We start from the raw sequence: 17,846 nt of genomic DNA on the forward strand, positions 1-17,846 counted from the left end.
GTTCCAAATATAATATTAATTTCCCAACCAATAATCCAATATTTAATTAAAATAGGCAAAATTACCCGAGAGCCATAAATACGTTCATCATTGCCTAACTTCGATATTCTTAAATCGGAACAATCCGAACTTAAATATCATACTCAACAGTCGTAAATACAACCTCCCCAAAATACGACTTAAATCCTACGGCCGGATTCTACATTAATTAACCGCCAAAAATACCAAACTTCGGAAATTCACAAACATATCCAAATCTCATCCAAAAATTCCATAAATCACAGTAATATACTCCTCTTAATATTCCACACTTAAAACCCTAAAAATCTCCTAACCGGCTGCGGCGCCGCCGGCAGCAGCGGCCGGAGGCCAATTCCGGCAACCTCCAAAACCTATGAAATTTTGATAGAATAATCTCCTCATCATGCTCTACAACTTTCCTGACCTACACATCACCCAATTCCAAGCCTAACTAGGCTAATCGAACAAAAACATCCTAAAAGCCTTAGAAATTTCAACTCCACATTTCTCCTTACCTAGCTCAAGAGGGAGTGAGCTGATTGGAGGGGTTGTTGCACTGGAGGAGGGCTACAAAACGAGCCAAGGATCACCGGTTTTGGTGGCCGGAGGAGGGAGCTCCGGCGAGAGAACCACCACGGCAGCTAGCGGCTCCGGGCGACGTTTCTCTCTCACGGAGGCGCTAGGGGAGCTGCTACCGGCCTAGAATGGAAGCTGGGTTGGAGACCGATCGATTGGGACCGGTGCAGCGGTCTGGGGCGGCCGGAAGGTTTGGCTGCGGGAGGACTCGGGGAGAAACCGGGAGGAAAAGAGAATGGGTTTGGGCCTCACACCCCAAACCGGTCCATCACCTATATACTACCCAATTCTAAAATAAAACACCCCGAAAAATAATACCCGAATAAAAATTACCTTTTACTAGCTAAAATTTACCATTTTTACCGTTGACATAAATTCTCCCACGAATAATTCCCCGAAATTAATCGTCCCTTTAAAACACCTCTAGGGACCAATTAAACTATTACCTCAATGACGGAGACGGTAAAATTCTTATTATAATCAAGCTAGTAAATAAGGTAAAAATATAAGGGTCGGGATGTGACAAAGATACTTGCTGATTGAAATCTTTTCCTACCCACAACAAAAGAAATCATCGTAAGTACCTTTAAACTTCATTGTAACAACCGAAAACTGTATTATTAGGGTCAGAAATTACTTGTCTGTGATGTTTAAGCACAAGTTGCTTTTTTTTTTCAATGTAAAAATTTAGTTACACTATTTTTAATACATTGCACGTCAGACTGTGTCACTGTGGACCAGTTTTGCTCCACATTGTGGAGAGCCTATGTCATGGGAAAAACCCGACAAAAGCTAGTGGCGAGAAAATGAGAAAAAAGATGCTGCTAAAGTTCATGGATATCAATATAGAAAATAGAACCGTGTCACATTAGATATAGGATCATGAAAAATGTGAAAATATCTAGTATTTTGGTAGTGTTGCAAGAACATGAATGATCTTGAATTTCAGTGTATACTACACATATACCCTTTAATGACATTTTGTCAATTGGTTTTAGATGTGAATCCTTTATTATTTTATCATGGTATCAGAGCGGGTTACCCACGTCCATGTGTGAAGCCCAATGTCCACACAAATTCCACATCACCCAAATGTTGTCCACCTGTTAGGCTTGAAAATTTTCCACACGTGCGAGAGCGTGTTGAGATATCAATCCCACATCGGGAATATGAGACCTTGCCTGTGGGTTTATAAGGGTTTAGGCCACTCCACTCATTCTCAATTAATTTTGAATGTGAACCCCATATTACTTTATCAATCCTATCATAGAATAATTTACTGGAGCTTCAGGTTCAAGTTTGAACGGCAAAGTGCTTAGATGCCCCTGCTTCGACAGAGTTCTCTCTTTTTACTTTATCAATCCTTTCAGAGAATAATTTACAGGAGCTTCAGGTCCAAGTTTGAACGGCGAAGTGCTTAGATGCCCCTGCTTCGACAGAGTTATCACTTCACCAGAGCTAAGATATGAATCAAAGCACCCGTTTCGTAACAGAATTTGGCCCTAGGTGTCCTGCAATTCTGACCTAACAATGCTGCTTATTGATCACCTAACCATATCCAGAATCGGGATCCCAGTAATCGACCATCGCTTGGCAATACTTCCAGTGACCTTAGAGTTACCAATCTTCCCTACACCTCCTATCCCTATAATAAAAAATAATTAAGAAAAAAAAACCTTCATTAATCAAGTTAACAAAGTAACTATTTCATCATTGCTTTGATCCTGCTATGAAAAGATTGGCACGTACCTTAAATTATTCCGTCTCCGAGAATCTCATCACAAATATCGATCATACTTGTGAAGCCGTCCGGTGAGTAATTCTGACGTACATCATCTACCCTCGTAGGTTCCGGTGAGCGCACTAGCTTGATTTTGAGAGGATCAGCTCATGCCTAAAATTTTGGAGGAAAATTAAATTAAATTATATGTTTGAAAGAGAGCATATGCAGCTGAAGAGGCGAGTGTTGCAACTGTGTTCTAAGCAAGGCAGAGCTAGTCTGGTGTCTTATGTCTAATGAACTGAACCAATTTATAGAAAAAATTGATGCCAAGACAGTAGTACGTACAGTACTCTTTCGGTACATGCTTGTATGCCGGGAGTGTTATCATGCCAGACATGCAGATCGATATGGGAGAGTGAGATAGGTCACCACAACTACACCTCATCTAGCTCTATCAGATGGATCAATCAGTCAGGGGCGGATCCAGAAATGTAAACTGGGTGGGACTTAGACTTTCCACCACAGAAGAAAAAAAAAAAAAAAAAAAAAAAAAACCTACGATAGTACGTGAGCAATTTAGATATTGAAATGAAAAATATACCTAAACATGGGGAATGTAGTGAGCCTTTACCCTCAAATACATTAACAAGATTTATAAAACTCTTTAGATGTAACACACAAGAGGCTAGATAAACACATCAAATGCAATACAAAATATGTCAATGTAAAACCTAGCTCGACTAACTATATATAGAAATCAATAACATGTTCTTTCATAGAAATCCGTCAACCAACTAACCAATTATCAACATTGATTTAATTTTCCCCCAATCTTAATTTAGTTAATTATAATCAAACAATAATAAATACTCGCATACAATTAAGATGAAGAGTAAAATTAAGATGAAGAGTAATTATGTGGTAACAAACTGAGATAGTGAGAATGATTGATTGGGTGGGATGGAACTCACGGAAGAGTGAAGAACTTGTAGAGATATATCTCTTAGTGAGTGATACCTAGGCTGAACTGCCTGGACATAACATTCAATATATATAATATTTATTTTATAAGCTAACTACATGTAGTAATTCTTTTCCCAAACAATTTAAGTGGGACTTGAGTCCCAGGCCAGGAAGCCTAGATCCGCCCCTGCGATCAGTGGTTGCTAGCTTTTGATGAGGATCAATGAAGAAAAAAGAAAACGAAAGAAATAAGTGAATCCGTTCAAAATCTTGATTGCAGAACATTGGACTGTGGTTTCGACTTTCGTTATGCAGTTGTGTTAACGAATCCACAGATACTAGCTAGATTGTTCAAATAACAAATAAAATTGCAATCCAACAGAAAGCACAGAATTCTGATCATAAAATCAGCAGGGCTGATGAAACTAATAAAAATCAGAAAGGGGGAAATCCTAGGAATTTGGGCTACAAATCGGGTTGAAATTATTAGTATTGTAGATAACTAATTTTGATGAGATAAAAGCAAGAACAGAACTGGAGAGTGGAACAAAAGGGATCAGTAAAGGATGGGACTCTTTACTTTAGACGACTCTTGTATGCTTTTAGGAGTGATGGCCATCTCGATCATGGATCAGTCTTTGGCTCCACAAACGCATGCATATATTGGACGAAAGGAAAAAAAAATTCCCTTTCAAGTTGATCAACGAATGAACAATCTAGTTCCTCTTCGTCTTCACCAAGATAGGGTGTTCTTTATTATGGCCTCCTCAGTTTCTACTTTCTAGGTATCGAGGCTATTTTGCAAATTACATGTTTCATAGTGATCATTAGTTGTATTGGAAAAGATATGCATATGCATTTACATATCTAGTTGATCATTTTATGCCACATTTTGGTCGGCACCAAGAGAGATTGACATCTAAGTAATCTAACCACTCGGCCTGAGCCAATCTCACACTTCATGAAGAAAAGTACATTTCCATGAAAAAGATAAAAGCCACATATGCATGCATTTTCATGTTGTGATTGCAAAACGGAATAATAAAGAATGTGTGTTTTATCATCAATTTTTCATCCCCATTTAGCTTAATATATGATTGAAAAGGTCACCTACCAGACTTACAGAAATATCAATACAAGTTTTTGTAAGATTTTGGAGGATATTAAACTGAGATTTAAGAGATGTTGATCCTCAAGTTAAAGTTTATAGAGACGATCTCCAATGAAGATCTCACAAGCAGTGTGTCAATCTTAATAGTAAACAATGTTTACTATTGTGAGATCTTCATCGGACATATGTTTGTTTAATAGTAAATAATATGTGTCAATCTTAAACATTGTCAACAATCTTATTTGACAATGTTTGTTTTATGTTTTTTGTTTTGTTTTAGTGAAAGGTGTTGAGATGAGAATTTGAAAAATAGTAAACATGTTAAGAGGTTTTAAGAGCTTACCCATATCAATTGGAAGATGTTCATAATAAGAATGCATGTTACATCTCTAATGTTATTAAGAGGTTTCATTTACTAAATATTTTGTTAAACATGTTAGAAATTGTGCAGCTACATTATATTACTGTTGAACCCATTTTTAACCTACGAAAGAAATAAAATGACCTTGAGACCTTCCCTAAAAAAAATTGACCATGCCAAACCGGACCCTAGTTTACAAGGGCAGGAACATTAACGAATGCTTTATAGAAACTCAAACTCTCACTATCTTTTCTCCAAACGCTAGAAGAACTCATTCTGTTCTGCAAAAATGTTCGACGAGGCAACCTCAACGTTATGTTGTAACCCAGATTTATGTCATCTTTGTCTCTGATGGTGTGCCATCAGTTCTCTATTATTCTCCAGCACATTGTTAATGAGAAAAACACCAGAAGTAAAGACTGTAAAGTTGATCCATATCCGTCCCCTGCTCTAACTCTTAGCTGTTTTTTCTTTTTTGCTGGGCCTTTTAGGTCCCCCTGTAACCAAAATAATAATAATAATAATTGTTCCATATCCCAGATTAAAACGTGGATATGCCATTAAGCACAAAGTGAAGGTAAACAATGTTCAGAGTTTCTTGTATGCCAGTCAGGGTGATGACTTGGAAATACAATGATGTATTACAATTGTGGTGCACGACTGTGTATACACTTTTAAATAAATGTGAAAAAGACGGCTACCACTACTACAAAAACTTGATCAATACATGGTGCCGTTAAGCATGTATGGTGCTTGGTTTGGGAGTGAAACAGAAACAAAATGAAGGTATTGCAGTGAACCGCAACACTGTTGAAAGAGAGTTACTAATAACTCACCATGTCGTCTGCGTTGCAGAAAAAATTTAGTGCATTATACCAGGACAGGAGGGTTAATTTGCTCACACTTCTAATCGAGTCTGCCATATCAATTTCACTTCATGTTGGTGGCTGCCATGTCCCTGGCTTGAATGTTTGACCAGATCCTGTTGGCTCTGTAGACCTGCAAAGAAGTTCGAGACAGAGGAATGATTAGCATAGCACACTCCAGGAAGTTGTATTTCATTGCAACTTAGCAGGGCATAATCTTATTCATTTTGGATTACTTTATTTTTATATTTCATAGCGAGAGGAATTTTCACATTTCTACTTTATTTTCAAATAGGACATACTCTTGTTTTACTGCCTCTTTCTCTTTGGAAGTCCTGCAAACACAATAATGCAGACATAAGACAATTAGAACTCCCTATCGAGAGCTGTTAAGTAACTAATTAAATATGAAGATGAGTGAAAGAACAAACTGGTGTGAGGCTATATGATCAAGGAAACTGATCAAACATATCTATGAACAATAGAATGTACTCCCTATCAACCAGTCAATGTAAAGCAACTTGCATAAAGTACTCTAAGTCTCAGCTTAAGTGCTTAGTTCTAATATTTATAAATCATATCGTGTCTGTATAAATCTTAGCAGACCTACCTCACTCCATCCATCTCATTGGTTTCGTCCTTGTGTTTGTCACCTTCAAAGATAGATAAGGAATACATAAGAATCAAAATAACTTGGCACAATCTGTCAAAGAACACTGGTTAATGCAAACATTCAACAGGATAATGCTGAAGATGTACAATCTTGACAAAGCTTTTTAAGTAAAATCCTGATTCTTTAAAATAGTTACAATTTGCATAATTTACACTAAAGCAACAGTCATTAATATATGACATGAAAATTTATAGAATACCAAATAAGGATACAAATCATATAATCTAACAAAGAGCCTAAAACAAAAACCTCTCCTGCCATGAATTGTCTCGAGGAATAAAAATACCTTCTGAGGACCCAGGAAATTGGCGAATGAAACTTTTCAAGTCTGGACCTCCTTTACCTATACACATGTAGTATAAGCATGCATTAATCTTTGCATGGGGATGATATTAAAGAAACTATAACACATTCTTGTAAGAAGCTTACCAGTATTAACGACTTTCCGTGTAGTGCCTTCTCTTGCTTTTCTTTCCTCTTCTTCTTTCTTCAAAACTTTTGCACAATTAGAAAAATAAATGTTAAGAACTATTGCTTTAAGAAACAGTTGAGTCAGCTCATTATCATATCTTCTCTTTCTCCTATCTTTAACATTGCTAAGAGATCCGATATCCTATGGTGGTATACAATTTCTAACTATTCCATGCCCATTTACTAGATGATCCTATAAATTTACAAGTTCCACACTAATTTTGTAAGGAAGTTCACTTTGGTACACCTACAACTCTATCGATCAGAAAGTGCCACAAGGTAGCAGCAGAAACAAACAAAAAAATCGTTAATTTTGATAATAGAAGTCATACGAGCAACATTTTGCCGGACACGTTCACGCTTTGCTTCCAATTCTATAATTTCCTGTAGGGATAGAAAAAATTGTCAAAGGACGGTATATGTCTCTAAAGCGAGAAATAGATATCAATAGGAGAAAAACAAGGTGGTCAGTATTACGTCAAATTCAAAAAGATGAGCCCATAGTAATTTGACATATTGATGGTTATAGAAAAGTAGTCACATTTTTACACAAAAAGTACTAAAATAGGTGGTCTTTAAATTTCTTTTCAAATCAAGGGTCACGAGAAGGGGAACCAACAAAGCAAAAAATTTCTTTTCATATTGATGTACCTCTGCCGTTGGAGCCTTTTTGCGCTGCCCATTGAGCCAACATATCCATTCAACTAAAATGATCAAATGACAGTCATCAAGAGAGTCAACAAGACAAAAAATAAAGCCAGAGTAAGAATGTATACAACTATTCCAACTTAATGTGCAACTCATATGTCTTCTATAGTCACATTTATACTTTGATAGGCAGCTATGTCATCTTTAAGCAACTAAAAGAGAGTACTTGCTGATTCATTAATAGAAAATAATTAATATAAAAAGAATGAAACCAAGTGAACCAATCATCCAAAACTGATAGAAAGTTGTATTAGGCTAAAACCAATTACCTGGAACAGAGGTTGGATCTTCCTCCCCCTTGAATACCACCCATCTTTTCTCTTTCACTAATGCATCAAGAAGAAGGAGAAAAAGAAAGACAACATAAAGAGAATTAGATGACCTTTGAATATACTGAAGTGGCCACATTATAGTAATCACACACAAAATCAAACACAGCGTTCTATATATGATAGTATCTCACATGGAGTTCCCCAAGCTAACCTGTAAGGAATTATATCATTGGAGACCGGACTAAACAAAGAATCATTACAAAATTTAGTGCATTTGGTATATAGAAAGGAAAATGCTCAGCTGTTCACCAAAGAAGCAGGAAAAATAAAGTGTTCAGCCAAGCTAATAAAAACTGTACTGAAAATGGTTTAGTGAAGAATAGTTCATAGGCTTGTTAGCTTTCATGTTTCTGTAATGTGATTTAATCAGGAATAGGCATATTGTATATCATGATATCACTGAAGGCACAGTCTCTTCCATAAGCAGGAGTCATAGAAGAAATCAAAAGCACTATATTCAAGTAAGAACCAGGGAAACATATGCTGGATTGATGCTCTGTCAACTGTGGATTGTCTGTTACTCTACGAAACTGAGGTAGATGTTAGTTCAGTCAAAACCATTCAGGGGTTTTGAATTGATTTACTTAAATTGCTGCTTGATGGACATTCGCATTGTCTTTTTCTCCAGCATTAGGATCATTGCAAAAGAAAAATCTTGAGTTAGACAATTTCCAAAAATGGCATTCGCCCTGTTAGGTGCTTAAGAATAGCTCTGACTTCAGCCAACCTCTCCAGAAAAAATTGCATCCTCACTAGGCTGTTATCTTCATTTTCCCCAAGAAAGTTGCAAAGAGAACTGACAAACCAGTGGGAGCATTTTAAAGGAAAGGTTCTGCCACGGATACTATAGAAGAATATTTGCTTGATGCATTGTGTGTAAACCCAAAATAGAAGGTGGTTTGGACTCATAAGATTTGAATAAGGCCTGAAATTTAAGATACATTTGAAAGTTGGAACTGGTTATCTGTGGCTGGTTGAGGAAACGAGTCATGTGCTGCAAGCAACAAGCCTTTCAATGGTGATCAGGATAGAAGATGATAATTCATTGAAGCATCCTACTAGAAATGCTAGGAGAACTTAAACTATGGCTTGAGTGCTTGACAACTGGCATCAAATGGGGACTTTCTTGGATTCTCTTGGTAGAAGAATTATTTATCACCAAGCTCGCTCTATAAATCCTAAACTTGGCTCTGTAAATGCAGCAAGATAATTTTTCCTGGACTCCAATCATATTCGAAACTTCATGTCACTATTCAATCTCACTGGGTTTCTACTCATCTCAATCATTCCGTTTAAGACCATTTCCTAGATTGCTTCTAACACGGGAGCTAATAGAGGTACTAAAACTGGTAATCGTATCAGAGGGTTGTTGTCTGTAGGGGATTGTGGGGTACTGTCTGGTTTCATCCCAAACACAAGCACAAGTTAGTTAGAGTGGTAAGGCCAATTGTTTTCTCCCACGTGGTCTGGGGTTTCGTCATGCTACCTACTTAGCTATTACTATATATTTCTGCCTCCTAAAAGATTATCCAGTTTGACAGGAGGCCCAGTTTCAAGCCGGGCAGGTCGGCTAGAGCCTGTAAAGCTAAAAGGGTTTGGCAATACTTTCTGTATGAGATGATATGAACAGGTGAATGACTCGTTTACAATCTGCTATCACTCATATATTAGGTCAGAATATCTACCATTGATAATTATCACTCATGCATAGAATACTTAGCTTGACATTTATTCTCGCAATGCTAAAGATCCTTCTGCAACTAAAAGTTTTGTTCTGCAGCATCAGTTACCCTTTCAGATTCGTTTTATGTAATGCACTATCTTCAGCTTTACTTCTGTTTGCAATGTGCTCATTTATTTCCTAATGATTTCATACATTTTGGTTTAAACCCATGAAGCAAATTTGAAGTGCAATGCAATATAATCAAAACCCAATTGGAACATAACACAAGACTGCCCATAATGATAATCTCAACAGAACCCAAGAACCAAAATTGCAACAAGAAAGCAAAACACTTACAGATGCCATCAACTTCATCGTTTCTGGTGAAGTAACGATTGCCGGCTTTGTCCTTTCCGACCATACTCCCACTCCTAAACATCCCAGCAATCCTCCCCAGCCACTTCGACATTTTCACTCCCCCACAAATCAAAATCCCAATCAAAACTTTGCAAGCATCTTCTCCAAGATTGAAACACTCCAATCCGATGTTTACGACAGTCGTTTTTGCACTCTGCAGCTTCACAAAACAAAACTCATTCCTGGGTTTAACTACTATTTCTGAGCCTCTGAGCTTCCCACAAATAAACGACGAGTCGTTTTTGTGTATGACAAAACCCATAAAACGACATTTCTAGTATACAAAACTGTGAGACTCCTTCACTTCCTTTTCTTCTTCATTGACTGGTCGGGCTCACCAGGGTTTAAGCCTCGCCGGAGAGTCACCGCCGGTCTCTAAATCCAATCAGTTTTACTTTTAAGGAAATGGGTTTGCAGAGATTCCAATTCCGAATAGCAAATTCCAATCTCGATGGAGAAAAGTTATGAACTTTTGTAACCAAACACAAAAAATGTTTTGAACTTTAAACCCTTTAGCTCAATCTCTGCAAAACCCAGCACCCCAAATCCAAACCCTAATGGCTTTCTCCATCTGGGTCTCTCCAAAACCTTCATTTCTCCAAAACCCAAATCCCCTTTTCCCTCAAATCTCACGCCAAACTCGTCATTCCCAATCTTCCAGAACCCAATCAATCCAATGTGGTCTACGTGAGCTCCGGGAGCGAATTGACTCCATCAAAAGCACCCAGAAAATCACAGAAGCCATGAAGCTTGTAGCAGTTGCCAGAGTCCGAAGAGCCCAAGACGCAGTCATCAATGGCAGACCATTTTCAGAGACCCTTGTGGAGGTTCTATACGACATCAATGGGCAGCTTCAAGGTGAAGATATTGATATACCTTTGACGAATGTGAGAGCTGTGAAGAGAGTAGCCATTGTTGTTATTAGCAGTGATAGAGGTCTGTGTGGTGGTTTCAACAATGCATTGACTAAGAAAGCGCAGACCCGAATTGGGGAGCTGAAGAAGCTTGGATTGGAGGTGGTATTGATCAGTGTTGGGAAGAAGGGTAACTCTTATTTTATGCGTAGGCCGGAGATTAAGGTGGATAGGTTGATGGAAGGAGGGACGTTTCCGACTGCCAAAGAGGCTCAGGTGATTGCTGATGATGTGTTTTCGCTTTTTGTTAGTGAGGAGGTTGATAAAGTTGAGCTTGTGTACACTAAATTCGTGTCGTTAGTGAAGTCCGAGCCGGTGATTCAGACATTGCTGCCATTGTCACCTAGGGATGAGGTTGTTGATGTGAATGGGAATTGTGTTGATGCAATTGGGGATGAGATGTTTAGGCTGACTAGTAAAGAAGGGAAGTTGGCTTTGGAGAGGGGGAGTGTGAAGAAGAAAGAGAGGAAGGAAATGTCGCCCCTTATGGAATTTGAGCAGGACCCTGTTCAGATTCTTGATGCCATGATGCCTCTCTATTTGAACAGTCAGATTCTGAGGGCATTGCAGGAGTCAGCAGCTAGTGAGCTCGCTGCGAGAATGAATGCTATGAGTAATGCCACGGATAATGCAGATGAGTTGAAGAAGACCCTTTCGAGATCTTATAATCGAGCTAGGCAGGCAAAGATTACTGGGGAGTTGTTGGAGATTGTTGCTGGAGCTGAGGCACTAAGAGAGTCTGAGTAATCTCTGGATCTTCCTTTTCTTCTATATTGTTATTTTTGTGCCGTATACTTCATGGTAATAGTTTTGTGACTCGCTCACTTTGTCAACATGCTTATCTACAGAGTTTCTTAATTGTAATCTTTCCTGAGTTCCCATTTTGAGAAATATATGATGAAAATTTATGAAAGATATCTCATTCTTGTTCCAGCAGTGAAGCAATATTTCTATGTTTCCTTTGTTCAAATTTTTTATTATATTAGGTATTGCCAGGAGGCGGTACAGATTGTGTTACTGAATTCAAAGTAGTTCTTAACCAAGCCAAATACTGATAGGAATAATAGATGGTTCTTTCTGGTATTTGTGACTTAGAATCATAGTTGAAGTGATTTGAATTTTTGTGGATCAGTGTCTCACCTCTATTTCATTTCCCAACCTTACTATTCCTTTGAAAGATTCTCACTTGGAAATAACACTTGGAAATAAAGCTAGTGCTCACTTCCTTAGGCCAGATTTACAGGTTTTTAATGTAATTTTGAATCTTGGAGTGTGTCCGTCAATTACCAATGTTGAGTTGCAGACCATATCAACAGGCACAGGCATGCACGAGTTTCTTCTGTGATTAGAAAATCATGGTAGAGTAACTCGATCAGGAGAAGTAGAATAATATTTTGCCTTCTTGGTGGGGAACTCATCGGTAAATTGTTGTTGGTTAGGATCTTCCTTAGCCTATCTGCACTCTTGAAAAAAATGCAGAACAGCTACTTGTAGCTCCTTAATTCTCACAGCAGTGTTAATGGTGACCGAGTATATATTTTGAAGCCAAGGTGTCTCTTTCGTAATAATATAACTCTTAGGCTGCTTTCTAGAATATATGGTCTTGTGAAGATCTCCTTTGCCTGATATAAGACATTAAGAGACTCAAATAGATTAGGATACACCACTATAGTCATTTGTGAGTCAAATTAACGCAATATAAAGCTTCTGATCTATTTCTTGGTGGGATGCTAAGTTTAATATATGTCTGTTCTAACATTTTTTCCTTTGCTGATCTAAATATTACTGCAGTAAAAGTTTTTCCAGAGACCCACTGTTCACATTTGACTGCATAAGAAAAATGCCTAGAATAAGGTTGGCTTAAGTTTATGTTAATTTGATGTCGGCCTCACACTTTGATACCCCACTTCGTAACTCTATGGCCACAGCGCTGGTGCACTACAGTCCTGAAGTGGAGTTTCAGTAACTTTGAATCTGTACTGTGTAATTAGTAAACAATTGTGGATACTTTCATGAGATTCTCATGCATTTAATCTAATCTTAGAAGAGGTACTATCAGTGAAAGCATTGAGAAAACTTGCTGGCCTTTTGTTATGCAAATAGTGACTGATCTGTTTTCTTCCTTTGAGATGCTATTTAGGAGCCAAATGCGTTGAATGGCTGCTTCTCATCACCACATGTGGGTCAAATTGCTGTACAACAGTACCTTCCAAAAAAAAAAGGTTTTCGCTTTCATTGTACAAGTTTGTCTTGATCCATTTGTTTGATATCTTCTTCATTATATGCATCATTTTTTTGTGTTCCCTAAAATGGTAATAGACGGCTGGAAATTTTCTACAATGCTACCGAAATTCTTCCTTTGGATCGCCCTTTCTTTTTTATGATAGCTTTTATACGTTTATAATATGGTTTGCATGCTTTGTTCATATCTTTTGCAGCTGATGCAGATCTCTTTTCTCTTTAGTGTCATTTGTTTCTGTTCTTTTTTGTTACACCTTTCTCTGTTTCATGATAGTAACTGAACTGTGTTAAAATCAAGATTGGTGGCTTCTGATATTCCCTACACCACCATTACAGGCTTAGTTACTATTTACACTGACATTTTTCTGACTTTCTCTATTATGTAGCCCTGAAATGTGGTTAGATACATAGTATGGGAAATGAAATATATTAATTGGTGGTTTCAAATTTGTCAATATATGCCCCATAAATTTCTTTCTCTGCCTCAGCTACTTCAGTCACAACTATTGACTCTCTATCATTGAGAATGCATTTAAAATCTCCAATTGGAAAATATGTTTCAATTGTTTTCTATATTTAACATCTGCATATCTCCACTAAGAAGGTTTGGGAAAACTCAGAAAAATGGGGATACCAAATCTGAGAAGTGGCAGAACAGAAGGCATAGAAACTTTACTGTTGTATTAGAATTGTTTTTGTACCATAGTATTATACCCCCCACAACTCCACAAGCCCACCACACGTTTGCAAGAAACTATAAATTGAGATGATACAACTTTGTTGTTTCATTCTCAAATCCAAGTGGGATTAAAAGAAAGCATCCACTAGGTAGAACTAATCAATTCAGATTCCTCATTCCTTATCTGTCATTTGTTGTGTGCATCTTTTCTACTTCTTTTTAAGAGACTCTCTTAAGAGAAACCTCCTATCTCTAAATAAGAAGTAACATCATCTTGTAAGATCCACGCTAGCAAGATAAGCTTCAAAGAAATTTGTTTGGTCATTTCCCTTTTTATTTTATTTTTATATTTGAGGGTATGTGCCTACTTCGTTTTACACAGAAAGTTAATACAAGAAAGTTACCTCTATTTCATTTTTATTCTTATATTTTTTTTATTTTTATTTTTAGTCTCAGCATTCTCCTTCAAAAGTCAGACTTTCTTGGGGACCAAAAGTAATGTACATGAAAATCCATCAATTTGGAGATCAACAGAAGGGAGGTCGGTCTGTCTTTTTCATGTCACTTTTCACTGCCCTTTAGTTCCTTTGGCTGCTTGGGTTCTCCATAAAATCTACCTTAGGTGGAACTCATTCAATCATCTTCAGGTAAGACCTAGTATAGAGAAAATATAGGATTCTTGTCAAAACCAGTTTGTCTTCCTTATTCTTTTTCAAGTTATGGGAGAAGGAAAGGAAAAGATTACCATCTGAATACACTATCTTTAACTGAATTTCCTTCACCATGTTGCAGATATCCCTTTGGAATCTTGGAAAAGTTGTGGTGCTTGGTGGTACTTCTCAATCAGAGAAAGGTAGATTCTTATTTCCCTCATCAGAGACACCTTTATGAGCTTTGCTTTTTGATTCTTGGTTAATCTTAAGAATATCCCTCCTTATCTCTCTCTCTTCAAATTGTATTCATGTTTTGGTATAACAATATCTCTTGTCTAGAGGTGAACCACATCTGAAATTCTGGTATATTTATCAGATGCTTTTGTTATCTTCTGATAGGTAGGCAACCACCAATGGGGGATAGGTATCTATCAAGGCAGGGAAGTGGGGTTTGGAGGTCTTTCAGATATGGAGATTTTGAGGAAGAAGATGTTTGGGATGTTATAAGAGATAGAAACAATTCAAGCACCATGCCTGTTAGATCCAAGGAATCCTCAGTTTCTGTTCCGAGACGCCTCCCAACTGCTTCAAGGATGATACCGAGAGCTAGCAGCCACAATTATGGCAGTGGAAGTAGCTATAGCAGTAGCAACAACACTCATGAAGCCAAAATTGTGCAACAATCTGCACCAGTTCACATTCCCAGCTGGTCAAAAGCAAATGGCCAGAAATCAAACAAGGGTTCCCACAATAGTTCATGGCATAATGAGTGTGACGATTCTGATGATGATGATATTGATGAAGATGGGGATCATGACGATGAGGATGAAGAGGAAGAGGCAGATGACTACAATGCAAAGGAACCCCCACACGAGTTTCTTGCCAGGAGGCTTGCAAGGAGTCAGATTTCTTCTTTTTCAGTCTTTGAAGGAGCTGGGAGGACCCTAAAGGGAAGGGACCTCAGCAAAGTGAGGAATGCTGTTCTAACAAAAACGGGTTTCCTTGAATCATTGTGATTGTAGGTCTCAACTCCCATGGAATCATGGAAGTGTTGTTATTGTTTATTTCTGTGTAGGGGTTTTTGTGATTGTTTGCTTAGTCAGAAATTGTCTTGTAGTTAATGGTCCAAGGTGTAAGAAATCAAAATTAGTGTGTAGTAGAATTGCCAGGAAGTTCATCTCTTGTTTCCAGTATTTGTATTCTAATTGCACATTTCCATATGTTTGATTGTTCTAATCAGGATTCAGTGAAGGGTTAGTGTCCCCAAGATCACTAGCAATGTTACTTTTTTTTCTGGTGCCATTCAATTAAGGAGCTACAGTCCTTTGCTACAGATTAACATCATGTCAAAACAAGAATGATGAAGAGCATTATTGTCTTTATGCAGTAGCACTTGAGCACATCAGTATGAATATATGATCAATATCATCCATGAAAATGGACCACAGAGCCATACATGAGTGTGATTCATCTTGAAAATGCTAGTGGCATTATGCATGGTGATTCTCACTGTAAGGATGTGCCAAAATTGACTCATCCTATTTGTCTAGTGGCAAGGGTTTGCCCCAAAATATCATCTAGTTAATCAAAGGTTAGGTCATAGTTGGCCTGGACATATTAGAAAATTCCATCGACATTGGCCAGACCAAAACATTTCTTTTATCTAGAATTGCATTACATCAGAATTCGTGTTTATACTTTATAGTCATCCAGAAACATCACAATCAACACACTACAGTGGTGATAATCAAAAAGTAATGGTAAGTAACAATCTTAGAAGCAACTAATTCAGGGTTTCATAAGTTCATGTTTCGATGAGTTAACTTTCGATAGTGGCATAGTCTAGCTCTTGATACTTTGGTAGTGGTGATAATCACAAACTACCAGTAACTATATTAACAGTGACTATTTCTAAGATTTCGATACATTAATGTTTGGATACATTAAGTTTCGATAATGGTCTAGGCTAACTTTATGCTGTGGTAGACAAATTCATACAATAGGAAATAGTATATTACTGCATGAAGTTGGTCTGTTACGTAGGTACAAGCAGTCGTAGAAAGGTTATCGCATCAATATATTAGTGCATCATAAACTTTTTTTATTAGTTCGTTCTATAATCTCTATAAAGACAATAACCTTTATAATGTCACACTGACAACAGTAAAAAATAAAAGATATATATATAATAAAAATAAAAAAAAGATTTAACCTTTGAATGCCCCCAATTATTGTCAATGCAATTTTCTCGCGCTGAGATCATATAGAAGAAGGGCCTCACCAAACGAATGAAGTTGAGAGGTGACATAGACATCTTACCAACTTCATGTTACTAATTTATCTCTGTATCTTTTTCTTTTCTTTAAACTGGATCTGTTTGCTTTTAGAATAAAACAAATGGTGCAATCTCTTTCAATTCATGGTGCAATCCCTTAAAACAATGATAATGTTTATAAATCTGTGATGGTATTAGCTAGAAAACAAGCTTCCTTGAGGTTTCTTATTATCACTTTCTTTGCTGCTAATTAATCATGCCCTAAACTGTTTAATCAGTATACCACTTTGGACCAAGTGTTGTTGTCTTGGTTTCCTAATAAAGATCTACAACCCCAACCCTTATTATAAGCTAGTTAGTATTCAGTTCAGGTTAATTTCTTGGTTCTCAGAATTTCCAAGAATTGGCTGACTTTCACTGTTGGTCTTGGTCTTCTGCAAGTTCTAATAGCCATTTTGGTCTGAACACCATGCCAAGTTCTCGAAAAGTTAAGAATGCTGATTGTATCACTAATATTAAATAAAAGGAGGAGTATGCATAGCACTGCAGGACAAATCTCTGTGTATTTGTTCCAGTATTAGATTCTAATACATTGCTTAGTGCTCTTCCTTTATTCATGTTTATCTACACTTTTTTTTCCCAAAACAGGAGCTAGTGAGATAGAAATGGTTTGCTTGCCGAGATGATACGTATCTTTCTTCCATGTTTGATGACATTTCCTGCACTGCCGATGTCGTTTCTGTCTTTGGTTATCTTATTCCGACTTCTCAACTTTGGGACTACGTACAGCTAGGCTTCATTTCAATGCAATTCGTGTTTAGTCTCAAGCAATTTGGTGAGGTTGTCTTAGAGGCTTCGTGTTAGTTTTATAAAAAGATTGGTTGGTATATACATTCAAGATAAGAAAAAATCATACCATATATGATAATTTGTAAGCGGTGCTTGTGTTGGGTTATAAAAAGGTAAATGGGGTGAGAGAGGCTTGAACTCTCGAGCTCAGGATAGCTCACTGTTTAAGCTATGAGACCTACGCGCTAGCCAACTGCGCCACCACCCCCTTTTATGCTTCACAGTACATTTAACCGTTATTAACCAGTAAATTACAACACTTCGATATATAGAGTACAGAATTTGGTCTCGTGAAGTTGTTTTGTATCATATGCAATTATGCATGCATGCAACAAATCGAAAATCGAAAA

The 17,846-nt window shown here is 37.4% G+C and overlaps 3 protein-coding genes across 4 annotated transcripts; 2 read left to right on the forward strand and 1 right to left on the reverse strand.

Moving 5' to 3' along the window:
- Positions 1-5,297: 5,297 nt before the first annotated feature.
- On the reverse strand, positions 5,298-10,136 carry LOC101294543. 2 transcript variants are annotated; one of them, XM_004294370.1, is made up of 9 exons: positions 9,826-10,093; positions 7,743-7,799; positions 7,417-7,469; positions 7,098-7,149; positions 6,724-6,789; positions 6,581-6,637; positions 6,232-6,274; positions 5,924-5,956; positions 5,298-5,754 (listed from the first exon to the last, which is right to left on the reverse strand). In XM_004294370.1, the coding sequence occupies exons 1-9, from the start codon at positions 9,935-9,937 to the stop codon at positions 5,691-5,693; spliced, it is 537 nt and encodes a 178-aa protein (XP_004294418.1). In that variant the 5' UTR covers positions 9,938-10,093; the 3' UTR covers positions 5,298-5,690. The 2 variants fall into 2 exon arrangements, with proteins under 2 accessions (XP_004294418.1, XP_004294419.1); XM_004294371.1 differs by lacking the exon at positions 5,924-5,956 and having other exon boundaries at positions 9,826-10,136.
- Positions 10,137-10,440: 304 nt separating this feature from the next.
- Positions 10,441-11,691, forward strand: LOC101296470 (ATP synthase gamma chain, chloroplastic-like). Its single transcript, XM_004294377.1, has one exon. The coding sequence runs from the start codon at positions 10,443-10,445 to the stop codon at positions 11,544-11,546; it is 1,104 nt and encodes a 367-aa protein (XP_004294425.1). The 5' UTR covers positions 10,441-10,442; the 3' UTR covers positions 11,547-11,691.
- Positions 11,692-13,664: 1,973 nt separating this feature from the next.
- LOC101302343 lies at positions 13,665-15,661 on the forward strand. The gene is made up of 4 exons (XM_004295780.1): positions 13,665-13,701; positions 14,170-14,366; positions 14,512-14,572; positions 14,772-15,661. The coding sequence occupies exons 1-4, from the start codon at positions 13,665-13,667 to the stop codon at positions 15,386-15,388; spliced, it is 912 nt and encodes a 303-aa protein (XP_004295828.1). The 3' UTR covers positions 15,389-15,661.
- The last annotated feature ends 2,185 nt before the right edge of the window (positions 15,662-17,846 follow it).

This window comes from Fragaria vesca, linkage group LG3 (assembly GCF_000184155.1).
Source record: "Fragaria vesca subsp. vesca linkage group LG3, FraVesHawaii_1.0, whole genome shotgun sequence".
NCBI classification, from domain to species: Eukaryota; Viridiplantae; Streptophyta; class Magnoliopsida; order Rosales; family Rosaceae; genus Fragaria; species Fragaria vesca.

Coding starts and splice junctions, on each gene's coding strand:
- LOC101296470 (XM_004294377.1), top strand. CDS start 10,443: ATGGCTTTCTCCATCTGGGTCTCTCCAAAACCTTCATTTCTCCAAAAC.
- LOC101294543 (XM_004294370.1), bottom strand. CDS start 9,937: ATGTCGAAGTGGCTGGGGAGGATTGCTGGGATGTTTAGGAGTGGGAGT. Junction 6,790..7,097: donor TGTCCGGCAAAATGTTGCTC/GTATGACTTCTA, acceptor ATTGTGCAAAAG/TTTTGAAGAAAGAAGAAGAG. Junction 5,755..5,923: donor AAAGAGGCAGTAAAACAAGA/GTATGTCCTATT, acceptor ACTTCTTTGCAG/GTCTACAGAGCCAACAGGAT.
- LOC101302343 (XM_004295780.1), top strand. CDS start 13,665: ATGGGGATACCAAATCTGAGAAGTGGCAGAACAGAAG. Junction 13,702..14,169: donor GAGAAGTGGCAGAACAGAAG/GCATAGAAACTT, acceptor TTTTATTTTTAG/TCTCAGCATTCTCCTTCAAA. Junction 14,367..14,511: donor ACTCATTCAATCATCTTCAG/GTAAGACCTAGT, acceptor ACCATGTTGCAG/ATATCCCTTTGGAATCTTGG.